Source organism: Chaetura pelagica, unplaced genomic scaffold, assembly GCF_000747805.2.
Source record: "Chaetura pelagica isolate M959 unplaced genomic scaffold, ChaPel_1.0 scaffold559, whole genome shotgun sequence".
Classification (NCBI taxonomy): domain Eukaryota; kingdom Metazoa; phylum Chordata; class Aves; order Apodiformes; family Apodidae; genus Chaetura; species Chaetura pelagica.
In genome coordinates this window covers 925,517-952,097 of record NW_009970722.1, presented here as the reverse complement: position 1 = coordinate 952,097, position 26,581 = coordinate 925,517, and the positions used below count along the sequence as shown (strand labels likewise).

General features: G+C 37.8%; 1 protein-coding gene across 1 annotated transcript in view; it reads left to right on the top strand.

Moving 5' to 3' along the window:
• TNPO1 (transportin 1) overlaps positions 1–26,581 on the top strand; it is a 107,921-nt gene that overhangs the window by 56,022 nt on the left and 25,318 nt on the right. Inside the window, exons 4-9 of the mRNA XM_010006384.1 lie at positions 6,797–6,946; positions 13,768–13,874; positions 15,485–15,618; positions 17,188–17,269; positions 20,263–20,385; positions 23,802–23,920. Coding sequence (XP_010004686.1) covers positions 6,797–6,946; positions 13,768–13,874; positions 15,485–15,618; positions 17,188–17,269; positions 20,263–20,385; positions 23,802–23,920 — 715 coding nt within the window. The remainder of the gene's footprint in view (positions 1–6,796; positions 6,947–13,767; positions 13,875–15,484; positions 15,619–17,187; positions 17,270–20,262; positions 20,386–23,801; positions 23,921–26,581) is intronic.

Here is a 26,581-nt window from a genome sequence, read left to right as displayed (position 1 = left end):
TTCCCTACAGAGAGGAAAAGTGCAGTTTTTGTGGTTTCTAAAGGCACTTCTGTCCACCATGTAATACTTGATTCAGTGCAGTTCTAAGGTGTATCCTACCTGAAAAAACGGTGCCTTCTATTCATAAAGCTTCGTGCTGGGATCTGCTTTAGGCTGTAATGCCTCCTAGGTAGCAACATCACCACCTCTTCCTGGATTTTCCGAATGCAGACTTGCTGTGAGGTATTTGAATGATGTAAGAGTTTGTTTGTTATCTTCAGTGCTGGGGCTGGTGCAGTTGGTTAGCTGACCACTTTCATGAAGCCAAATCTAGCCTTACAAAGGAATGCCCATTACTGCTTCTGATGTGCAACTGAAAACACCTTTCATTTAATGCCAAAAGCGGAACACAGAAAAAAGCCAAATATTTTTCAATACCAATAATAGCTTCTTAGGTATAGCTTGGTTTTCATTGGTACTTTCAAGTAACAGAGGATCAGTCATTTTGTTTTTAGTAAGAATTCTCATGCAGCCAAATACTAGAAAAAAAGTTCCTAAACTAAGAATAATAAAAGACGAAATTGTATGAAGGTGCATTAAATTAAAAACAGGTCTATGCTCCCTATTATGTAGATAGATGCACAGGTCCTTAGGAAGAACACCTCCACTAGTGCCAAAACACCATTTGGCCGTTCACCAGAGTGCAACCTAATATTACTAATAGAAAATCTGATTATAGTGTCCAGAAAAGTTAGCCAGAATAGAGAGCAATTAAAAAAAAAAACAAACACACTGAGTACAGGCATACAAAATAAAAATGAGGAGGTTTTGTCTTAGTTGGGCATTATAGGGGAAGTAGCCTTGCTGTTGAGGTAGCGTATCAGTTAGAAAAACAAATTAATATGTCTTTAAAACAAAACCTGTACATGCATGCCACCACACAACTTTCTGTTAAGCTATACTTATAGGATATAGACAGAAGAAGTGTTCAAAAGTTGAAATACGCTGCACCCTGTATAACACCAGTGATGATGTGTGTGCTGTATTTTGTGTTTCTCTGTACTCACTTGGTAGTTTGCACAGTATTCTGAAATAGCCTCATTTTACTCACCCATTTAAACCTTGTGTTCCTACAGCTATTTGTATGACAGATTGTAACGTTTTAATATATAATATTAACCTTTGATATATTCAGAGAGTGACAAAACTTTTATTCATCTGACCTAGTAATTTCTTCAGATAGATTGACCCTATGTCTTAGTTTATTCACTGCCAAATGCTGTCTAAGCAACTTCCATTGGGAAGCTCATTGGCTTCTTTTCCTGTGCACTTAGTGTGAAAGTACTTGTCATCCATCATCTATCCTCCCCCCCAACAAATAAGTAGACAGATGACATTGTTAAGAAAGGTGACATTACTTTTTAGGTGTTCTCAAACTGCATCAATATCCTAAGATATTTTTCTGAATCATACTCTTATCACACTGAATTTCCATTTCTTTTGATGGATTCTTCTGCTTTTAGTAGAATTCTAGCACTGATTTAACTGCAGGATCAGGAGGTCATCCATAAAATGGCATTAGAGAGGAAAAGTGCAGAGACAACTAGTTTGTGAGGGTATGATAGAGAAGCTGAAAGTAGGAATGAATCTAGGGCTTTGGTTATTTAAACTTTTCATGTTTTTTGCCAGCCTGTACAGATGTACAGATTTTGGCATTGTGATTGACTTGTGGTTGTTAGAATGTGGAAACTCCTGTAACTTAACCAACAGGCTAATTGTTGGTCAGTAGTTGAACACTCTTCCTCTATTGTCCACAGTTCTGTTTATTTCCAATACCATCTTCACAAGCATAGATATTGCTACTTATTATTCAATAAATATGCAAGACTCAGCATCAGTGAAACATTTCCAACTTTGCTTTGGCATCTTCAGACGTTCCTAAGTTGTGTCACATTTTTTCCATGACTCACATAAGTCAATTGAGCACTGATTAATTTCAGACTAGCCACTACATTTCAAGGTCATTTATGTATTTGCTTATATGGGATGTTTTAAAACAATGTTCATTCCCCTTTTGGCTTGACAGTTCAAGCCAAAAGATTTCTGGAAAGTTCAGTATATATTAAAAAAGACTTTTTCTGTTAGAAAGCCCATGAAGATGTCTCTGCACTGTGTTCTTATACATTAGGACAGAATAAATTATTAATCTTCCCTCCCCATGTGATGCTGCTCTGGAAGGATCCTTATTTTTTATCTTTTAGCTTTTTATAAGAGACAGAATCACAGAATTTTTGGAGTTGGAAGGGACCTTAAAGATCTTCTAGTTCCAACTCCCCTGCATGGGCAGGGACACCTTCTACTAGAGCAGGCTGCTCAGAGCCCCATCCAATCTGCCCTTGAACACCTCCAGGGATGGAGCCCCCACAGCGTCTCTGGGCAGCCTGTTCCAGTGTCTCATCACCTTTACACCGAAGAATTTATGCCCAATCTCTAACCTAAATCTCTCTTCAGCTTAAAACCGTTACCCCTTGTCCTCCACTAAAAGTCCCTGTGAAAAGTCCTTCCCCAGCTTTCCTGTAGGCCCCCTTCAGGTACTGGAAGGCCAGTATGAGGTCCCCCTGGAGCCTTCTCTTCTTCAGGCAGAACAACCTCAACAACCAGTCTCTTATTAATGGATCAGAACTTCATGAGCAGCACTGACACTATCCTTTTTATCACATTTTGTCCTTATTATATTTGTATTAAATTCATACCAGTAGTTGAAACACAGACAATGACAGCTTATTTTGAAAAAAGGCTTAATAGCTTTATGACTGAAATTGACAAAAGTTTTAGTTTAGAAGAAGTCACATTTTAAGTTGCTCATATCACAGGAATAATAGGGCAAAATATAGCCATGCTTATTATTATATCACAGTCTGTGAATGGACGAACACTACCCTCATCCCAGTTGCTCATTTATTTTAGCAATCTAGGAACTATTCTCTAAGGAAAAGAGGATGAAGAGGCAGGGTGAAACAAATGCACACCTGAATTTTCAGGCAAGCTACAAAAACCTTGGCACTTTCACATATGCACCCTATATAACAGAAACCCTCATCAGAGGAAGTACTGCTGTTTAAAGGAGAACACTCTAGTTCTTAAAACCATTGCAATAGCCCTAGAATTATTTGTATCTGTGTAATGTGGGTCTGCGGCCATTTCCTGTGTCTGTAAACCATTAAAGTCTGGAATTGGTAGTAGAGTCTTGCAACAGAATTGAATATTTACTTAACCAAATTATGATTAAGTAATACAGTTCTATTATAAAGCAAGGCAATGGGAGAAGGGAATCCTCCACTGATAAACTGGTTTGGCATCAAAGATGATATCAAATGCCAGAAGTCTGCTTTACTTGCATTTTTTTTCTTGTACTGTGTGTTCTTGTCAACTCTACACTTAGAGGTTGAGCTAGAAGGAGGTGAGACTAAAGCATATGGCTGACAGAATTGATCACAGAATCTATGAAGACTAAAGAATGCTTTACTCAGCTCTTAGTCCATCTGCCTGTTATTTTGGTGTTACAGCAAGAACTCCATCCAGACCTATATTACTGTCTTCTGACAGAGTAGCTGTTAAATTGTTGAACAGCGGATTCCATAAATATCCTTCTGCAGTTATATCAGATTTTTTTTTTCTCAAAGATTTTGACTATGGTTTGGGTTTTTCTTTTTGATTTTTTTCCCTGTTGTTTATGGGTTTTGTTTTGTTTTGTTGGATGGGGGGTTGTGTTTGTTTTTTTAAAATAGCTGAGTATCAGGTGCTATGCTGCTTCTCTAGCTCAAGTCCACTTTTGTGATTTCTGCTTTTCACATCAGTGTGATAATTGGTTTTGCTTTTTGTTTCTAGAGTTTTTTCTTTTTCTTGCTTCATGAATACTTTTTTCAATTGTCAGAGGTGCGACTTTCATTCTGATTCTCATAGAATCTTTGCAGGTTTGAGGGATAAACACTTACTATGAAGAATAGTCTTTCTGTTAGCTAAAGGAATGGATCTAAGATTTCTCATGCTTCTGCATACCATAGGATAGTCCATGAAGAAAAGAATGGTGCTAAAATTTCACTTTATTGTGACCTTGCTTAACCAGCTGGTTAATCTGTGTATTTCTGACACAGAAACCTTTAAAGTGTCTGTATCCCTGCTTGGTTAAAACGAAGGTGTTGTCTTGCCTGTTTTGTAATTGTAGCCAGGCGTTCTACAGGATTGTTGTTTTTCCTTAATGCACTGTTTAATACTTTTATACTGGAGTTTACACTAATAGTGGCTAATGTACCGTATTCTAATCAGACCGTGGTTGGCACTTGACCTCTTTCAACCCAAGAAGATCCTGCTGGCTGACACAGAATGAGTAACTATAGTATTCTGTGTCTAACTGTGGCTGCTGGCAGTTATGGTTTATTTTAGCTTGAAAGGGTTGTAAATAATGGGGAAATTAAAGGAAGATGCCTTTGGCTTCCTTGCTTGCCAGGCATAACTTAAAATCTTAATAATAATTTATTGAGGACTATATTTCTTGAAAATAGGTGTACCTGTCAATAGATTACAATTATGTAAAGCAATACATGCTGTATTAGTACAAGAGCTGATATGCAGGTTTTGCTTTTAATTCAGAGAACATTTCAGGCAAACCTGAGACTGATCAAGAGTTCAAGTGAGAAATTCTTCAGGTCATTCTCCCATCTCATCTTTACTAATGGTATATTCAAAACTTTTAAAAAAATTACAAAACTACTTGCTTTGACTTGTCAAGCAGTAATAGTAGTAATACTTGCCACATCTCATAACCAAGTTCTGTTTGAGAAACCTTTCTCCACTCATCCAGGCTTTAATATTTTTATTAAAAACAATAAACACTTTTGCCCTGGTTTTGGTTGGCATAGGGCTGATTTTCATCTTACTAAGTAGAATAGTGATATATCTTTGGTTTAGTATGGGATTTAGTATGAGAAGAATGTTGATAATACCCTGTAATTTCTAGTTCTTGCTAAGAAATCAAGAGCTTTTCAACTTCCCATGCTTTGCAAGCATGCAGGTGCACAAGAAGCTGTGAGAGAGTATAGCCAGAGCAATGGGGCCAAGTTGGCTAGCAGAATATTCCATATCATGCAAGGTTAAGCTCCGTATGTAGATGAGGGTTGGCCAGGAAGCTTTTTCTCTTTTTTGGGGTTGCAGTTTCAGGACTTCTCTCCTCTGAGATCACTATCTAGGGACAGACTGGGCATTAGTCAGCAGATGGTGAGCAGTTGATGATGATCATGTTGTTGTTACTACTATTTGAATGATTATTTCCATCATTATTCCCATTGGTATTTCAATAATTAAATTTTCTTATTAGTCTCTTTATCTTTCTCATTCTCTGGGCATTAGGGGAGAGTGGGTAAGTGGTATTTAGCTACCTGCTGGGTTAAACTGTGACACCTTTCTTCCCTCCTTCACAATTCTCCCAGAAGAGTGGTTGGCCCTTGAATTGCAGTGTTGTGCAAGTGAAATTAATTTTATTTTTATATTGTTTAGAAATTGGGTATTTAAAATCTATAGTTATAGTACATAAAGTTACAGAATTGTTTCAAATATGCATGCATAGAGTGGTTTCCTGGTTTATAAAGTTACTGTATCCTGTGTAAAGGATATATTTATTTGTAAATCAACGCATTTATAGTTAATGGAGCATGAAAAATTTTGTTTCTTTAGAGTCTTGGTGTTGTCATGAAGTACCTTTATTTTGCAAATACTTTAAGCTTGAAAGTTTTATTTTGCTTATCCTTATTTCTGTAAGGATGTTTAAAGTTGAAGGCCTGAATAGATCAATGTGTAAACCAGTTCTTGGCACAAAGGAACTTTGAGCATCCTTATTTCTTGCCCAAATCAGAACTTCATACAAAAAATTCAACCAAGTGGCTAAAATGCTAAAAAAATTAGGCTTTCTGTCATGATTAGGGTTGCTGTAAATGAGTTATTTGTATATCCTACTTCCAGATCTCACTTTCATCGTACTTCAGTAGTAATACTGTTACTTTTATGTCCTTGGTTGAAAAACAAAACATGAATCTGCTGCAATATAAATGAAGAATCTAGGCTGTTTTTCTTAGGTTTCTCTTGTCCCAGGAATTTTGAGAAATATGCAGGCAAAAAAAACTCAGTGAAGGGAATTCAAACTGTTGCCTAAACTTAAATTCTTACGCAGTTCAGGTCAACTCTGGTCAGGTTTTTCTAATGATTCACGCTGTCTGATGCTTACCTGGTAACATTGTCTACAGCCTTTTTTTTTCCCCTCCCTCTAATTATTCATTTAATAGATCAAGAGAGCAGCAGATATCTGAAGCTATTACAACATTACATTTTGTAGAAAAAGTGAACACTGTCTTTCTGTGGGAGTAGGGGGTAGAGGATTTACTGCTGTAGTCCCTGTGTCATTTCTGTATCTTACTATGGTGAAAAGGTTTGTCATCAGTTGTGTCAGTGTTCCAGCAAGCCAGTCACTATAATCTGAAAGTCTAACCAATGTCTTTCGTGAGTCTCCTTTATCCTTATATATAGATTTCAGATATATACCTCTTTACAAAAGTTTCTCTTAAAGTGTAGAATTTTGATTAAATAGAAATAGTGAACTCTGAACCTGAAAAGTTTTGCTATGTGAATTGATGGGTGTACTTGGAAGGAGAGGTAAGGAAATGAATATTAATAGCTCTATATATACTTTGCTCTTGTTGCATTGTTCTGGAAATCTGCTTTATTTCTGTGAACTGATGGAAGGTTGACCAGTTATTTTCTGTTGCAGATGAACCAACACGTTCCTTGAGTGGTCTCATCTTGAAGAATAATGTAAAAGCACATTTTCATAACTTTCCAAATGGGGTAACTGACTTCATTAAAAGTGAATGTCTGAACAACATTGGTGATTCCTCCCCCTTAATTAGAGCTACTGTAGGTAAGTCTGCTCTTATTGCTATCTTCTGCATACTGAAAATGTTACTGTATCTGTGAGAGATGCACTAGTGACATAGAAACTGTTTGCTTCTGATAATTCAGAACAGCTTCATGTTTTAGTCCTAATACTTGTCTGTAGTGTGAATATACAAGACTCACACTTAATTTTGCTTCCAGTTCTCTTAGAACTGATTTCTCTTGAAATTTAACTGAACGTGTTTATTTGCATCTACTAAACTTATGCCTAATTTTTGTACCTTCTGCATCAATGAAACACTCCTGTTACTGATTTCCTGTCTCTTCCCCAATATGTACACACATGCACATCCCTTCAGGGAATCATCATCCTTTGCACAGCATTCACATAATGAGTTTCTTTTTATAAATACCTTCTGTCAGAAAACAGTAGATAAAATGTAGTATATGGCACATCATAGAATAGAATCACAGAATGGTTTGGACTGGAAGGGACCTTAACGATTAACTAGTTCCAGTGAGAAGTTTTTCTGTTATGTGGGTTTCTGATTTTGGAGGTAGTTTGTTTTTGAACATCTTTCCCATTAAAATATGAGCATTTGCATTTTTTTACTTTCTTCTAGGTAAAATTTCTTTTCTGTCTGGTCTTTGAGAATATTATTTCCTTCAATTGTTACAATCAATGTAGCAGTTTTCCTTGTTCACTCAAAAAACCTAGGAAAAAGTAAAATTAATGTATATATTTGAGTGCAGTAGAGAAAATGGGAGTGGGTGACAGTTTAGAAGGAAATTCAGATTGTATCAGATGACTCTTTATGAAATAATCTAACAGTTACTGCTCCTTTAGAATCCTTTGCATTTTTCTGTAGGATTCCATCTCCAAGCATCTGGGTTATGGACTATGGAATAGAGAAAAATGCTCATCTCTTAGGTTTTTTTCCTGCTGTCTTGTCACTTGTGAAACTGCTTTGCTATGGCTTTTATTAATAATGTTTTTTTCTTAATGATAGTAGAAACAAGTCTTTTGAGTGGCAGGTACTTTCATAGTTTCAGGTTGTAGAAGGACCACACTTTGTTGTTTGTTCATGTTCAGTGGAGTACTGTGGAGCTGACTAAAGAATATATTCCAGCTCTGTTAGAATTGCTGTCTTAGGGTTGTTTAGTGGTGATGGTTTATGGGGTGGGTTTTCTTGAGGGTTGGAGCAATTGTTTGTTTTCAGGCAGTTATTCTTTGATTTCTTCTAGTACTAAATGTTAGTGGATTAGTAGCTCAGTTACTCTTCAGCTTTAAATGATCCTTGCAGGGATTATTCAAGTATGTATGAACTGTGAAGTGGAGAGCAACTGATGAACTGTATACTTGCATAAGAGTATATACTTTGAACCTTGCAGTTTTAAAGTAATTAAATGTTTTAAAGTAATTGGATTCTTACAGCCTTTTGTCTTAGTTAGTGAAGTTTGTCCAGTACCTACTTTTGTCTTGGTACTAGCTAGGTGTAAAACTGTTACTACCTGCCTAGGCTGCCGTGGCATATGAGTTTCCATGTGCTAGTTAAAGCTGCTCTTTGGGATGCATATGGGTTTTGGTTGTTCAAGCACTATCAGTTTAATGAGTCAGTTGGAAATAAGGTCTTTGCAATTCTGAGAGGAAGATGAACAAGTACCTCAAAATACTATCAGAGAAGATTTAATGCAGGATTCCCTCTCCTTTGTGGTCTCTGGCATCTGGTGCTGACTAGAAAAAAGCTGGCAACGGTTAGAAGTCACCTTGCTAAGGACAGTAAGCGTGGCAGTGAGTTGTAGAACTGTGGCTTAAGACTGAATGATGACTAGATGTTGTTGTATCCTTACTTCGCTTTCCCAATTTTAATGCCCAAATGAGTAGTGGTGTGGAGCTTCTCTGTGCTGTGTGGTACCAGTTTTAAAACCCCATGTGCTGATGTTGAAATATGAATTCAAATCCAAAAATCATGGTTGCATGTTTTGAGGACCCACAGACTTACTAGGAAATAAATGCATCTATTTAGGAATTGTCTGTTCTTTAAAAAACTGTTCATTTAAAACTTTCTAGGAATTCTAGTCTGGGCAGGACATTAGTGTAGCTGTGGTTTAAAGGCAATTACCGAGAATAGTCTGTGTATTAAGAGTAGTGGTAGAACTGGAAAGCTTCACTGCAGAAGGCAAGCGAAAGCTAATGATTTCCCTCTGAGGAAGAATTTTGTTGTGAAGTTCACCTTTTTAGGATTAAGAAGTCCAAAACCAAATTTTAGGACCTACAGAAGCAAAGCACCACCCCAAAAACCCCAACCTTCCCACTGTCCTGTAACTGGAATGGAAGTATTGAAGCATAGTTGCTATTTCTTCATGCTCAGATTTTAAATTGAAGAACTGTAGTTGAATGTAGTTGAAATAGTTACATAAAAGATGCTGTCATGGCAATTATGCTTATGTTTTTAACAATTTCTGACATCCCCCTGGAGTTTGTTCTCTCATTGTTATTGCTCAATTAGCACAGCTGCTCTATTCATTGGATGTCAGCTTTGTCTAGTGAAATATCAACAGATTCTGTAGTACTGTTCTGAAGTTCATTACAAATCAAAGACTGTCTTTATAAAGACTTTCAGATTTTTAACCCTACAGCTTAGTATGTTGGTCAGAAGGGAGAGCCCATTTTAACTGTCAGCTGTAGCCCAAAGCCCAAAGTCAAAAAGCTGCAAGCTAATAAATTGGTTGTTTCTTTACTTTGATTATTTTTCTGATTCCTGTGTTTCTCTGTCGGCAGTGTTGCCGAGAAGGCCAGAAGAACTAATCTCTGGTGTCTTCCATTCCCTGCTAGCTAAATAAAATAGTCAGTGGGTGGGAAAAATGTCATATTGGACAGAAGCTGAAGCTCATTAGAAGCCAATGAAGATTCCTTCTACCATGAACATAAGTGCTGAAGCTTGATTTTATCTGTCTCTTTCTTTGTTGTTTTTAAAATCTTTTATAAAGTTTCAAGTGCTATTGCTGTTGCCTCTTTGAGTTCTAATATTACTATTTTCCTTTTTTGTTCCCAGAAAAGTGACTTTATATCAAATCTAAACCACTAGCACAGTGTTAAATGCCTTCTTTGCAGGTCTGTACAGAAAGTTCATACTGACATGTATGGTCTGAGCTGCATACATTTCTGTTGTAAGAGGCAGTGGCCTCAGATCACTTCTTGCTTATGCATTTGGAAGTATTTCCTGCTCGGAGCCTTTTGGAAGTAGTTTGCAAATAGTCCTTTCAGCTGTTAATAAAGCTTGCATGTATTACAAGTAAAGGCAGACCATTTGTCATCCTGTGAAACCATTTTAAAGAACCTGAAAAGATCTTCAACTGGATCTTTTCAAAAACTACCTACCACTTTGAGACTTCCAGCTTCTGTCCCAAGTTAGTGCAGAGGAGTTCCAGGAATTTAATTTTTGTTTGTTTCTGAAGCTGTGTTAAGTCTACAATCAAACCTATGCCAGCTTTAAGTTAGGGAGACAATTTTGCAGTTCAAATAGAATCATAGAATGCCAGGTTGGAAGGGACCTCAAGGATCATCTCGTCCAGCTTTTCTCAGTAATACTGTAGTTTATATGAGATGGCTCAGCAGCCTGTCAAGCTGAGACTTTTTAAAATGTCCAATTTGGGGGAATCTACTACTTCCCTTAGGAGACTATTCCAGTGTTTGACTGACCTCATGGTGAAAAATTTACCTTCTGTGTACAATCAGAATCTTCCCAGGAGCAACTTGTGCCCATTACCTCATGTCTTTTCCATGTGACTCCTTGTAAATAGGGAGTCTCCGTCTTCTTGGTAGCCACCCTTTAAGTCCTGGAACATGGTAATAAGGTCTCCCCAAAGCCTTCTCTTCTCAAGGAGAGACTGAACAAGCCCAGTTTTCTCAGCCACTCCTCGTATGGCAGGTCCTCCGTCTTCTGATCATCCTTGTGGCCCTTCTCTGGCCCCTCTCCAGCCTGTCTGCATCCTCTTTGTAGAGCAGGGACCAAAACTGAACACAGTATTCTAGGTGTGGTCTGACCAGTGCTGAGTAGAGTGAGATGATGACTTCTTCATCTCTGCTGTTGATGCTCTTGTTGATGCAGCCCAGCATCCTGTTGGCTTTCTTTGCTGCTGCAGATAACTGCTCACTCACATTTAGCCTGTTATCCATCAAGATCTCCAGGTCCCTCTCCACAGGTGGGTCATGGTCTGAACTGCGCTCCTGGGTTACAAGTTCCCAGATGCAAGAGCTTACACTTCTCCCCGTTGAACTTAATAAGATTTCTGCTAGGCCAGTCCTCCAGCCTGTCTAGGTCATCCTGGAAGGTGGCCCTGCCTTCTGGTGTGTCAGCCTCAACACTCATCTTGGTGTTGTCAGCCAGCTTCCTCAGGGTGCTCTTGATCCCAACATCCAGGTCACTTAAGAAGATGCTAAACACCACTGGGCCCAATATCAATCCCTGGGGGACCCCACCTGTGACTGATTGCCAGTTGGAGGAGGAACTCCAACCCTCTGGGTGGTCTGTCAGCCCCTTCCCCAGCCATGACACAGAGCACTTGTCAAGGCTGTTAACAAATCAGTTTCTCCAGGAGGAGGCTGTGTGGGACCATATCAAAAGCCTTGGAGAAGTCCAGGTAGATGATGTCCACCTCTCCCCCTGCAGCAACCAAGCGGGTTACTTTGCTGTAGAAAGCCATCAGGTTTGTCAAACACAATTTGATCCTGGTAAATCCATGTTGGCTTTTCCCAACCACGTGTTTCAGTTGACTTGTGACAGTCCCCAGGAGGATTTGCACCATGACCTTTCCAGGGACTGAAGTGAGGCTTAATGGGTCTGTAATTACCTAGGTCCTCCTTTGAACCCTTCTTATAGATGGGGGTGACATTAGCCTTCCTCCAGTCTTCAGGGATGTTTCCCAATCTCCATGACTCCTCAAATATTATGGAGAGCAGCTTTGCAATGACATCAGCAGCTCTCTCAGCACCCTAGGGTGGATGGCAGCTGGACCCACTGATTTGTTCAGGTCAGGCTCCTGCAATAGTTGACACATCAACTATTCCTTCACTGACAGCAGGTGGGTGTCTTAGTCAACCGGGACTTTTGTTCCTATGGCCTGGGACCCAACAGCACTGGTGAAGACAGGGGTGAAGAAGGTGTTGAGGATCTCTGTCTTTTCAGCATTGTTGGTGACTAGTTCACCTCTTCTGTTTAGTAGTAGGCCAATATTATTCCTCTGTTTCTGCTTGTGGTTAATGTATCTGAAGAACCCCTTCTTGAAGTTTTTGACATCTCTGGCCAATGTCAGCGCAGGCTGAGCTTTTGCTTTCCTAACTCTCCATCTCTGCATACCCTGGCAATGCCTTTAATTTACATTTGGTAATGTTAGACATTTCCACCTCTGCTACATTTCCCTTTTGGTTCTGAGCAGACCCAGAAGTTCAGTTAAGCCAAGGAGTTCTCTTGCCCAGCCTACTTCCCTTGTCTTCAGAGGGGATGAACTGGTTTTGTGTATTTAGGAGAGTGTTCTTGAAAAACTCCCAGCACTCACTAGCCCTGTATATAAAAAGCTTTGACTAGGAGAAAAAAGAACTAATTTATTTTGTTCTTTTTGTTAAGTTCAGTTTAATTGGAAAAAAAAAGAAAGTAGTGGATCATTAAGATCCAGCAACTGTAAAGCAAGTATTTTCTGCAACTGAGATTCTTTGCAGGAACATAGTATTCAGAAGAAAGGCGGTCTTTAAGACTTGTGTTGATCATTGTAGACTTTTGGGAGTCTTTATTCAGTTGTAGTTTTGAAGGTAACTGGATAAAAACTACTTCTGGAGCTCTGAAATTGTGTTTTACCTGTGTCTTAATTTTTGCCCTTTGTGGGCTCTCCAGCTTATTGCATTAAAGGAAACGTGATGCCAAATACCTTTTAGTTACTGTATGTCTTCTCCTGAATGTCCTTTGCTCTGTAATGTTTTCCTGTATTCTTGTGTATTTAACAAGAATTTTTAAGTTTTTATTCCAAAGAAAAATGGTTTATTGTGATTATCTCAATAAAGAAGCTTAGGAAAGCTCTTTTCATCTTGTGACACTTGGGAGATTACTAGCTATAGTAGTACTATTTTCCTATGTTCATATTCCGTAGAAGTAACTGTCAGTGGCGAAACAGATTATACAACCTGTGTCATATTTGATTAATATGAATTCAGTCCTAGAATATAAGCAACCTGCCCTGTTCCTGTCAACTGATCAGTTTTTTTCTGGGTTTTTTTTTGTGTGCTGGAAACAGAATTAGTGACTCTTTAGGCTGACCTATCTTTTCGCTGGTTCTCCATCAGCCAACCCATACAGCTGATCGATGACCTGACCTAGTGTGGAATAGGTATCTTGGTCTGTGTCAACACAGTGAACACACAACTTACCACTGGGTTATAAGTTCATTGAATGACTGATTGCTGCATTCATGCTTTAGTATACTAATAAAAAAGAGGTGACTTGAGGTGGACATTCTGAGTTTACTGGAGGACAAGATTTGTATAGTATTTAGTAAATTTAAATCCAAAGCTGCCCTGCAGTGTTTAGACGTTACTATTTCTGTAATTGGAATTACTTCATGCTTGATCTCTCGTATCTGAGGTCTTCTTGGTAGCAGGAAGGAACAGCCAGCCCACCTTTGCATTTCAAAGCCCTTCAAATACTATTTGTATTTGTAAAATACTTTATTTTGTGCTTTCTGGTTCTTAACACGAAGAGAAATATTAACTCCTTAAATCTTTGAGGAAAAAAAATGGTATGAAACATGAATGTGTGTGTGATCTCATTTCCTTTACCCCTCTGATTCCTTTAGGCATTCTGATAACAACCATTGCTTCAAAAGGAGAATTACAAAATTGGCCTGAACTTTTACCAAAGCTTTGCAGCCTGTTGGATTCTGAAGATTACAATACCTGTGAGGTAAGGAGACTTGCAGAAAATACTATAATCTGAATTTGCATGTTTTTCACTCTCTTCATAGACTCTACATACATATATAGTACTTTGTGTGTGTGTATATACACATATAATCTCCTTAGAGAACAGTAGCTCAAATTTTATTTTCTGTCTGCATTTCATGTTCTTAGTTTTTACAAATTTGTTTTCTTCACATAAAAGCAAAATAAGACTGCATATGGGGCCTATAGCATCTCAGCTGAAAAGTGTCCTAAAGTTACCACTCTGTGATGCCTAATCTTCTAGGCATCAAGTTGACCCTGATTTTTCTCTTACTTGAAAAGTAGCCTTCGTTCTTCTTGTAACTTCATCTGGAAAAGTGATCTCTCATTACTATAGTAGGGTGAAGTTAACTGTTTTATTCAGTGTGTATAAAGGAAAATAAATAACCACTGTTTTAAACTATGAGGAGAAAAAAAGCCTTGTCTGATTTAAAAAAATATATATCTCTGATCACACAATTTTCATTACTTGATACTGTCTGCATGAAAGTGTGTGAAGCATTTTGTATAAAATTATTCTCTGAGATAGCACAATAGTCAAAGATGCCATGGTGATGTGTTTAAGTGCTGCTTTCTCAAGAAAAAGAAAAAAACACTTGAAAATGAAACTCGAGTTGACCATCTGTCTTGGTGTAGTGTGGTCAGGTTGAACTGAAACACAGAGAACGGAATTGCTTCTCTGTTACTCCCCTGGTCCCACCCCTGCCCCCCAGGGGAAGATAAAAGGGGAATAGGGAAGAGACTGCTTTTAGGTTGCACAGGAAAGGAATAGAAACATGTGGGATAATGATGAAAAATATACAAATGTATAGAAAACCCAATTTTAATGGTTGCTGATACAAGTGTTCAAAAGTCCCTCATGGCAGAGCTAACTTGGAAAAAGAGTCCAAGGTTTTTGCCAGCACCTGGTGGATTTGGATCCTACAGAGCACATGGCAAGCTGAGGGTAAAGAGCAGGAACTTCTCTTCAAGGTGCCTGAGTGAATGGAAAGAAGAAAGAAGCAGGAAGAGGCAGAAGGGAGCAGTAACAGGGGTGGGGGGTGGGCGAGAAGGGGCGACGACAACTGCGCGCCCTCCTGGCTTTTATAGGCTATGGCAGGAAACAGAAGGGAATGCTGCCTCCTTTCTCTTCTGCTCTCCGGATTCCTCAGGGTCCTGGACACTTGTCTTTCTGGGTCCTTGCGTTGATACCATAAAATCAGTTTGTGCCCTCTCACATCTTAACAGCATCATATCCAGACTTCGTTTTTGCCCCATAACAAACCATAAAGGAAATAAAATTGTATATGAAATTACGTTAAATACTTCTGAACCTGTACATTTATTTCTCAAATAAGAACTAGCTTTTAAGCATTTTTAAAAGTATGATTGAATGAACGTTGAACACTAAAATTTAAATTACCACTTAGTTATTACTGACTCACCCAGCTTTAAAGATGTTTCAATTTAACTTCATATTTTGTTAGCTGCATTTACCGTGTTAATGCTGAAATTACCTGTTTTTTATGAAATCTATAATTTTGCTTTCTTTAGAATGTCAAAAAGAGGTGGTGTGTTTTTGTTTTTAAACAGGGTGCTTTTGGCGCTCTTCAGAAGATATGTGAAGATTCTGCTGAAATTTTAGATAGTGATGTATTGGACCGACCACTCAATATCATGATACCTAAGTTCTTGCAGTTCTTCAAGCACAGCAGTCCAAAAATAAGGTACGTTCAGGAGTTGTACTACAGTTACCTGTTAACATTTTATTTACTTGAGCAGCAAGGTTGCTGTTTTGTAGATCTGTTTAAAACACTTTGTTTTTTTTAGATGATCCTTCAGAGATCCGCAAAGATTCCACACATCAGGAATTTGCATTTTTATCTGCTTAGTTAATACAACAGTCTTGCCTCTTTCTACATTTCCGAATGTACAATCAGCCTATGATTTTGAAAATCAAACTATTTATGCTAAATTTTTGCATATTATAAAAAATTCAATGCAGTGGTTAGAAGTTAAAATGCTGATTAGAAAGAATAATTTTGCATTAATTTTCTAATTACTTCATCCATGTGAAAGTCAAAATTCTTTAGTTGGCAATGGTTTCTTAGTTCTTGCAGAAAAAAATTCCACTGTAATTTAGAAAAAACTTTATCTTTCAGCTGAATCAAATGGGTTTATCATCTTTGCACTGTAAAACTATTAATCTCTCCTAAGTAACATAATATAAGATAGAAGAAAAATTCCAGAAGTAAATTGTCATGTTCATTACATGGAACAGTAGCTTTTACCCTGAAATGAGAGAAAAGTGTGGCCCTGCCACAAAGAAAGCTAATGGTATCCTGAACTTGATCCTGTGGAAAGATAAACTTAATTCTTCTCTTTCTCGATCTCTGTGGAGAAAACCGTGTTTTTTTCCTTACCACATTATACAGTCTTGCACTTTCTTCCTATGCTGAGATGTTTGTGGCTTTGATACTATTAAACCAGTTTCAAGTTAAAAGCAGGCCACGTGCTGATCTGCAGCCTGGTTTCAGTACATAACGTTAAGGTATGAAAACTATTGGTAGTGTTGGTAAAATACTTGTGTGCTTAAATCTGTCAAGAGACAACTTTTGAACAATGGTTCATGAGCCAGTTTTCCAAGAAATGTCTGAACAGAAAAGGAGTTTGAGGTTAACATTACTAAAAATACTTCAGGGCATCTACAGAGACTTTTACAAGTAGTTTTTTCTTGTGCGTTTATTTGCAAAATTTGACTTTCCGATCTTAGAGATGATAAAGACCTATAAGTAGTGACTTTGCATGAAATGGAGTAGAAGAACCAATACTTCTTTTTTTTTTTTAAGTTTCTACCACAAGTGTCTTAGTATGTATGCTACTACAAGTGTGTGTTGTTCTAAGTTATAGCTATATTGGTAATAATCAAGAAGGGCATGCTAAAATTTCACCATTTTGACTTGAGTGGAATTGTTAATATCTGAGAAGATCAGTAATTGTACTAAAAAAGAACAGCCTTACATACTGTTCAGAACAAATATGCCAGATGTAGCCATTCTCCTCTCTTACTGAATACTTTAAAAAAAAGCCTATTAGATATATCAGAGTATAAGGTGAAACTTAAAACGTGGTTTAATAATTTTGCTTGGTAATATTATAGATGTGCAGATTTATTCACTCTTGCTTCTAGAGGAAGTTTGGACAGTTTAATTTGCTTCCTACTGTTTTTTTATGCCTATGTACAGTTAGGAAAATGTTTTTAACAACAACAAAAAAATTTTAACTCCCATTTTTAGGTCTCATGCTGTTGCGTGTGTCAATCAATTTATCATCAGCAGAACTCAAGCTCTTATGTTGCACATAGATTCTTTCATTGAGGTGAGTGTGCGTTCTTGGTTTTGTGGTTAAGTCAAATTACTTATATGATTTATCAAGAGTTTTGGATTATGTTTTACAATGACCTGTACCCCCAAAATCATAATTTCTTGTTTCCCATTCTTATGTTCGCTCCCCATGGACTGAAGTCATTCTCTGTTTGTGCTCAAAGTTGGTTAATCTAAGCACTCTTCAAGTTCAAAATAGAAGTGTTTTGAAGGATGCTTCCTCTTCAAAAGTAAAGGAGACTCTTGTCGCATAAAGTTGTAAAAATAATGGCAGCAGTCTGCTACTTACCTGTGGTGAAAAATACATTATAAGGACCATCATGGCACTGAGTCTGTCTGGGTCTCTCTGAATATTGTTATTGAACATGGATTAGAAAGGTAGTGTTTTGGGTTATCTAGCATATTTGATTTTTTGATGGAAGATTTTTGGCTTCAGAACTTAATTTATGTTTAGGAGAAAAAAATCCAGGAGATAGTGTTCCTGTGCCAGTGCTAATATTGTGCAGTTGTCATGGCTTATGGCATGGTGTTTTATCAGAATCTGCAGTCTGACCATTATGTTCCACCTCAACATGAGGAAGAACTTCTTTACCGTAAGGGTTACAGAGCGCTGGAATAGGCTCCTCAAAGAGGTTGTGGAGTCTCCTTGGGAGACTTTAAAAACCTGTCTGGATGACTTTGAGTGACCTGCCCTAGATTCTGTGGTGGTCCTACTCTGGCAGGGGGGTTGAACTCAATGATCTCCAGAGGTCCCTTCCAACTCCTAACATTATGTGATTCTGTGATAAAGCAGTCTCATGGCAAATACCAATACTTGATAGCTTTTTCAAATGTGGTTGCTCTGCTTGGGAGGATAGTTGATACCATCTTAATAAGGATTCCTGTCCCCTACAGCTAATAAGAGTCAATTCAGTAGCTTGGTAGTTCCTGCCTTTTTCCAGCTGCCCTGTGAATACCTGCATCTCTGGCCGGTGATCCCAACTGTCTGGCTTCACTGTCATCCAAATCCATGGTATTAGTCCCATCATTCCAGCATTGCAGCAACCAAACAAGAAGTGATTAATCTGAATGATGGCCAAAGTATTTTCTCAGAGTATGCAAGTCCCTCATAGAGAAGGATTAAGCAATTTTGGTTCCAAGTTGTCCTTCCCAGATGACTCTGCCTGAGAAGGACGTTCTTTCTTACCTGCTTTGGAAGGATAAGTCTTACCATCTTCATCACAAGGATTCTCTCCGTGGTCTTGGTCCTCCACTAGTAAAACTTCTGGAGACTTTACATGGGGATAAAGGCTGGGAAATTACTACTTACTAGCTTTGCTGCAAGTCACAGGGTCAACTAGTACCAGTGTGGATTGAGTGAGAAGCGATCATAGTAGCAGTACCAGCAGGGTGTGCTGACTGAATCGGAATAGCAGCAGTGCCTGTCACATGGAGTGCAGCAGCAGCAGGAGAGCAGCAATGCCCTCTTTACAAGCAGCAGATCTCACTCTCAGAATTGAGATGGTTATCTATGCCTCCACAATTTGTAAAAAGCATTCATAATATTCAGCAAGACATTCAGAAAAAAACACTTTTAACATAATGCTATCTTGATAAAAATCTGGTGGATTCAGCTTAAGAGAAAACAGACTGGAATAACTTTCCAAGGTGAAACTGAAAGTGTACTTACCAACCGAGTTATCTATGTCTACATGAAAAATCACTGCAAGATGTATTGCAATGTAGATCAGTATTAAAGACCATGTCACAACTAGAACTCTGAACTAGCGCTTACCATTGACAACACAAAGCAACACTAAGACCAGCTGAAAAGTACTGCATATCCCGTGTACCACATATATGGCAGCGTATCTGTAAACAACCACTCTTAACAATTACATGATTGGAAATGTCTGTTCAATTTCCAACCCTTCAGGACTTTCAAAAGAAAACATTTGATCCTCTTAATGGAGCCATCTAGGTATCCTCCCACTGGAGCTGGAATTCAGACTGTTCAGGCAATTAGTCAGAATTTGAGTCTGGGCTCAAAGTCATGAGCTCAGCCCCACAAGGCTGTCACAGTTTAATGCTGAGTCAGCAATTAAACAACAGATGCTCTCTATTAACCCCTCTCCCTTTCTAGAAATAGAGAATAAGGAAGAGAGACTTAAAAGAGACTGCTTAGAAACTAAACTACACAGCTTTTTTTTTTTTTTTTTTTTTTTTACACAGTAATGATAAAAAGTAAAATAGTTACTTTGTATATATTTCATTATTGTGCTTAACTCCAGTAATGCTTGTGTAACCACCAAGGCTGCAGGCTGGGCCCTGGAAATGTCCTGGTCTGGATTTCTGTAGTCAGTGGCAGGTGGGAGCTGGATGCAGCAACACATGAATTCAGGAAAGCACAGATCAGGATCAAAGGCAGGTGAATGGATGGAGTTCTTTCAGGACACTTATCCTCATGATCCCTCAAATTTATACTGAGTATGGCGCATATGGGATGGAATACTTTGGTCAATTTTGGTCACCTTTCTGGTCTGCTCCTCCCCAGAGCAGGGGCTCAGGAGTGATACTCTTTACTCCTTTCTGTTTTCAGAGCATAAGATGTTTCTCAGAACCAAGCAGTGGCCTTGTTCTACACACCATACTTCAGCAGTAACTTGAGCATTATCCTAGAAGCAGACACTGACTGAAATACATGCCATTAGTTTCAGCAAGTGCAAATTCTTAGAGGAAACTTAACAGGAAAGTAAAATTTCTAAAATTGTTTCTGTCCTGCCTCAAATAAGGACAGCAGTGTTTTGGTTATGTACACAATACACATTGACAATCTGAAGAATTAATTCACTAAGTCATGTACTTTTAAGAAATAAAATGCTATTCTGAGGTGTGGGGTGGGAGAGTACAGGAGTATGTTTCCATACATTAGTTTGCCAGTAATGTCAATTTGAGTACAGATTGAACTATATGAACTGACGGTTTTCAACTGGTCATGCTTCCCAACAGAATCTTTTTGCGCTGGCTGGTGATGAGGAGCCTGAAGTACGCAAAAATGTTTGCCGTGCTCTGGTGATGTTGCTGGAGGTTCGAATGGATCGCCTCCTTCCTCATATGATTAGTATAGTTGAGGTGAGTCTCATTTCCCATATTGCATGCTGAAAAACCTTTTTGGGATTGCAGAAATAATGAAAGAAAAAGCATAATTGAGACAGATTTGTTACTCTTGCACTTGCCTATCTTTCATTTTCCTTTAAGACTGACATTGCAAAACATTCTTGGTAGCTGCTTGCCAAATTGACATTGTGTTTGACAAGCATATGACAACATATGATAATTGTATAATCTTCACCAAGTGAATTGATCCTGAAATGACCAGGATCAGCTGTACAGTGGAGCAACCATGTTACAAATGGAGAAGACTATGTTAAAAATCTAGTGCTAGTGCTTATACTGCTACAGTTTGTGCATTGAAACTGTCACTTTTTTTCAAATGTATTGACCACAACAAGGATAAGGCACGTTATTACATATAGTTGAGGTGCTCTTCAGGCTACTAATGACATCGCCTCCCATTGCATTCAGTTTGATAGTTCTTTTACCAATCTTGATTAGAGCAGACTTGTCTACCAAAGGACCAGTCAGCTCTGTTTTTATGACTGCACAACTTTTTGGGCTGTGAGTAATTTCCGTGTTTCTGGGGAATACTGGTAGTTTGTAGGCAGCAATTACATCCTGTACTTTCCAGACTAGAAATATAGCTAAGATGATAATGTTTCTCATGCAGATTTTATGTGGACAGGTGGGTCATAACTCAGTGTCAAATTCCAAAAGGACAGCATCAAACAGCACAAAGAAGGTGTTACTTTTTTGCTCCTGTACACAGGTGTTAAAGATGCGTAAAACAGACCTGACTGTTGCTAGTCCTGGCTTTTTGTCTATTCTTCTTATATGTTGTCTGGATTTTCATTACACCAGTCTTGCAGACATGTCAGCATGTAACGTAAGCAAGGATTGTTGGTATTTGGTGGTGGGTTGTGTTATGGGTGGTTGGTTGAGGGAAGCTTTTTTATTTTTAGACAGCTTTGGTGGTATCTTCCCTGGCTCTTCAATTTGGACTGTGTAGGTAGAAATTATGTCACCAACCAGAAGACAGGTCAAGATTGTATTCCTGTTATATCTGGGATTTTGCTGTTGAGAAAGCTATGGCTAGGCTTTCCCTCTCCAGAAAAACAGTAGTAGTGATTTTCTATTCTGTAACAGAAATTTTGGAGTTGGGTTCTTGGTTTGGTGGTTTTTTTTTTTTTCCCAGTTTTGAAACTATTGTGTGCTCTTACTGACTTCCTCGGTTCTGTATACATCCTGGTATGGGCAAATGTGGTATGTCAGAACTGACGGTTGTTCAGCATTCAAATGAGTCAAGTTTTGCACCTTTTAGGATTTAGTGTCTCCAAGCTGATAGCTGCTGTTGGCTGCCCTAAGTAAAGGAAGTCTTAAAAGTGAGCAACTTGCGTCCACATCATGTTCTTTTTGCTTATGGAAAATCACTTTTAAAGTAGATTAGTATGTTAATGTTCCAGTAGTGATTCTAAAAACATCTCGAAGGGCGTCATGCTTTTGAAGCAGACAGATTTAAGCCAAATCTCTGTAGCATAAAGGAATGGCTGAGTTTCGATTTGACTCGGTTTTTTGAGCATGTACATTCAGGTGAACAAAACATGATGATGTGTTGTGTTTTTTTTGTTGTTGTTGATTTGTTAGTTATTTTTTTTGTCAAAGAACTTGATATCAGGATATGTCAGTAGACCAATCTAACATTTCAATGGCACTTCTTATTCAAACACATGGCTCCTCTTTCTCAGTGGAAATCCTGACTTTTGCAACCTGTTGCTTTCTTTAGATAAAGATTTTTGTTGCGGCTCAAAGGATGTGTTCTTCTTTATACTTTGTGTATCTCACTATTATTTTCTTCATTATTTGATTTAACAACATGAACACAGTATTATTTATGTAACAGAATACATAGAATTGTTCTGAATAATCTTCCTATGGAATTTTGTAATTTATTGTAACAAAGCAACTTTTGCATTGCCTAAAGTCAGTAGAACCTTATAGCTTATCATTAAAAGTACTTATTACAATTTTACGTGATAATATTAAAAATGACAAAGCCTTCAAATACCCTTCCCACAATTTGCTTTGTTACTAGGGTCACTGTTCTTGCTATGATTTCCAGGCTGTGTATATGGTTATCTTACACCACTACTTGTAAATAGCCTTTTCAATCTACTCCTTTCGAGCTTCATGGAGCCTATAGTATAATACTTGTAATAGATACTTCAAGAGGAAATGACAGGCATCTTCAAACAGATTGCTTTTTGTCATTCTGTTTTTGACTTCCTGACAAATAACAAAGCCACAGCAAAATAATGGATTTTCAACATGTCTGGGGAAAAAATACCAAATCTCTCAACTTAAAGTACATTAAAGAAGCCTTGTTCACAATGAGTAGGACACTTCTCAACATTTCCAAGCTGCAATCTCTTGACAGCTCAGAATAAAGTAGTAATCCTGCTACTGTGAGTCCTTAATCACAATAGTTAACCTTTAGGAAAAGTTTGTGATTTAGTGCAATTCTGAAGGAAGGGATGCCATTCATGGCAAGTCTTCCATCTCTGAAATGCATGGGATTAATAAAGGTCTCCCCATTCAGAGATTAAAATGGTAATCTGAAGCAACTGAAGAGGTATTTCTTTTGCTCTTAATCTGTGTATAAGGAAAGGTAGCTGCATGAACTTCTCTGAGGTTTTCTAAAAGGAATGGAAGAACCAATCTTTGCAGAAGTAAGCGCTGGCATGGCAGAATGCAGAAATTACTATTTTGGAAGTTGCAGGAGTCTTTGTGATTCTCTTAATTGTTTTCGAAGTTGTGTATAAGAAACTGATGTAGCACTAGTCTACTTAGGCTTTTTGTTTATGCAGGTATTTGATTATTTTTGTTGAAGGAGGATTACATTTTAATAGCAAGCTTGAATATTTGATACTTAATCTCTTAATTCCTATTCATGCTAGAAAAATACGAGACTTGTTGATTTTTTTTTTCCTCTTACGTGTTCTATTTAATTATAATCTGCCAAGTAGTCAATATTTGGAAGGGCAGCTTTTTTATGGGTCTGGAAATAGAAAGTTCTTCAATTTTTTAAAGTTGATGGTTGTACCTTTTTATTCAAAAGTGCAAAGGGGGAGTAAAAAAAAAAAGTTAAAAATATATTCATGGGAAACTGCTGATTATTATCTTGGGTTTCTGCAGTTTCTTGGTAATAATATTCTCATGTAGGCATTGAAGAAATTCAGAAAGAAAAGCTTTGAGAAAGAAGTCTCAGTTTCTTCTCGCAATAACCTTGAGTAGTCTGTTACATCTGTTTCTTTTCCTTATCCCAAAGAAACAAAATAGTCTGGTTTTGCAAACACGCTTCGCAATGTTGGTAGCTTCTTCTGGACACTTAAAACTTCTATCTTTTACAAGTAATTTATTTTTATATTGTGTAGTACATGCTTCAAAGGACCCAGGACCACGATGAAAATGTGGCTTTGGAGGCTTGTGAGTTTTGGCTGACTTTGGCTGAACAGCCAATTTGTAAAGATGTGTTATGTCGGCATCTTACTAAGTAAGTATTGAGAATTATAGCTCCTGCTTATTTTTAAATTCTTTAAACTTTGTTTGACTTATTCCCAATTATCTGATAGAGGCTGTATCTAGCTCGCAGTATGCTTAGAAGAATTTTCCTGTAGCCAGTTCTTGTGCATAGTAAAAATGGCTGTAGCACAGAGTTAATTGAAAAGATTTCTGAGGATTTCGGGCCCAGTGACCTCCAGAAGCAACGTAAACTGTGTCATTGTGGTGTTCTACCTCAAGCTTAACAGGGTGTTAAGCTTCACATTCATGGAAAGATGTGCCAAGGTGCACTTATGGTCAAACATCTCTGTGACATTACCTGAAATATCTGCTATGCTAAACATGTTGTCTTGGCTACTGCTGATGTAGGAGTTATTTAATTATAATCTGCCAAGTAGTCAATATTTGGAAGGGCAGCTTTTTTATGGGTCTGGAAATAGAAAGTTCTTCAATTTTTTAAAGTTGATGGTTGTACCTTTTTATTCAAAAGTGCAAAGGGGGAGTAAAAAAAAAAAGTTAAAAATATATTCATGGGAAACTGCTGATTATTATCTTGGGTTTCTGCAGTTTCTTGGTAATAATATTCTCATGTAGGCATTGAAGAAATTCAGAAAGAAAAGCTTTGAGAAAGAAGTCTCAGTTTCTTCTCGCAATAACCTTGAGTAGTCTGTTACATCTGTTTCTTTTCCTTATCCCAAAGAAACAAAATAGTCTGGTTTTGCAAACACGCTTCGCAATGTTGGTAGCTTCTTCTGGACACTTAAAACTTCTATCTTTTACAAGTAATTTATTTTTATATTGTGTAGTACATGCTTCAAAGGACCCAGGACCACGATGAAAATGTGGCTTTGGAGGCTTGTGAGTTTTGGCTGACTTTGGCTGAACAGCCAATTTGTAAAGATGTGTTATGTCGGCATCTTACTAAGTAAGTATTGAGAATTATAGCTCCTGCTTATTTTTAAATTCTTTAAACTTTGTTTGACTTATTCCCAATTATCTGATAGAGGCTGTATCTAGCTCGCAGTATGCTTAGAAGAATTTTCCTGTAGCCAGTTCTTGTGCATAGTAAAAATGGCTGTAGCACAGAGTTAATTGAAAAGATTTCTGAGGATTTCGGGCCCAGTGACCTCCAGAAGCAACGTAAACTGTGTCATTGTGGTGTTCTACCTCAAGCTTAACAGGGTGTTAAGCTTCACATTCATGGAAAGATGTGCCAAGGTGCACTTATGGTCAAACATCTCTGTGACATTACCTGAAATATCTGCTATGCTAAACATGTTGTCTTGGCTACTGCTGATGTAGGAGTCTCTGTGCAATGCTTCTATGTGCATAGTTGCACAAAGAGTTCCCCATTTTATATAGAACCTAGTAAAGCAGCATGGCATCACTTGGATTTAGGAATCAATTTTATATCAATTGCTATTGCAATTTAAACTTGAAGAAGGCATGTACAATGTGTTCCTTCATAGTTTACTTACAAAAACTGTTTTTTCAAAGTTTCAGAAAGTTAACCTATGCATAAAAATTTAGATTTTTGATGGAACTGGAATGAATATCCATGATTGAAACATAAACATCTGCATGTCTGCAGCCGTCTGCAGCCTTTTTTCCAAAGCTTTTGTAATAGAAAATAAATTTTTCAGTATTTCCAGCAAATGGATACTCTTTGTCTTTATATATACATGGAAAGTTTTTGAAACTACTAGGGCAGTTCTCTCAAGTTAAATTTCCCAACACACACCATGTTTATAATGAGAGTTACAGTATTTATAACTACTAGTTAATAACTGCCAGTATTACACCTCTTTTGGCCTATATGTACATTGAACTGCAACAGCATCATACTACATTTTTTTAAGCCTTTCACGTTTCTAGAAAAATAAGAGTAACATCTCTTATCTTTCAGTGTCATCTTCATTGAAAGCAACTTAATTCTTGGCAACCCTGTTTGACTTGGGAGCTGTAGAAGTTTGTCAGTACTTGATGATAATATAAATTTTTTTATATATTACATTAAAAGTGGGACAAGGTCTTCTAAAAGCCCGTTCATGTTCTGTCTAATATCTTGTTCCATTTTGCTCCTGTAGGCTTTCTTATAAAATATGTAGCTCCTGTTTACTTCCTGTAGTATAAATTAGTGATAATGCGTATATTTACTATTGCTTCCTTCAAAGTTCAGAAGGTAATGTGCCATTGCAGTGCATGAGTATTATTGCTGGCCTGGTACCTTCAAAAGCAATACTCTCAGCTGCAGAATCTAGAGCAGTTGAGTCTGTCACTGGTGCTGGGTCAGTCCAAGTTAATTCTTAATTTGGTGTGTAATATGTGTTTTCATGTACTTACGTTAAGTATTTTACTTTTTTCCTCTTGGTACTGTTTTTAAGTATGTATCTGCACAGTTGGAGTCCTGTGGCCAGTTTAATTATAGAGTCACAGACTGATTTGGGTTGGAAGGGACCTTTAAGATCATCTAGTTCCAACCCCTCTTCATGAGTGGGGACTAGAGTCCCCTGGACCAGGTTGCTAAGAGCTTCATCCAACCTCCCCTAGAACACTTCCAGGAAGAGGGCATCCATAGCTTTCCTGGACAACCTGTTCCAGTTTCTCACCACCCTCACACTAAAAAATTTCTTTCTAATGTCTAACCTAAATC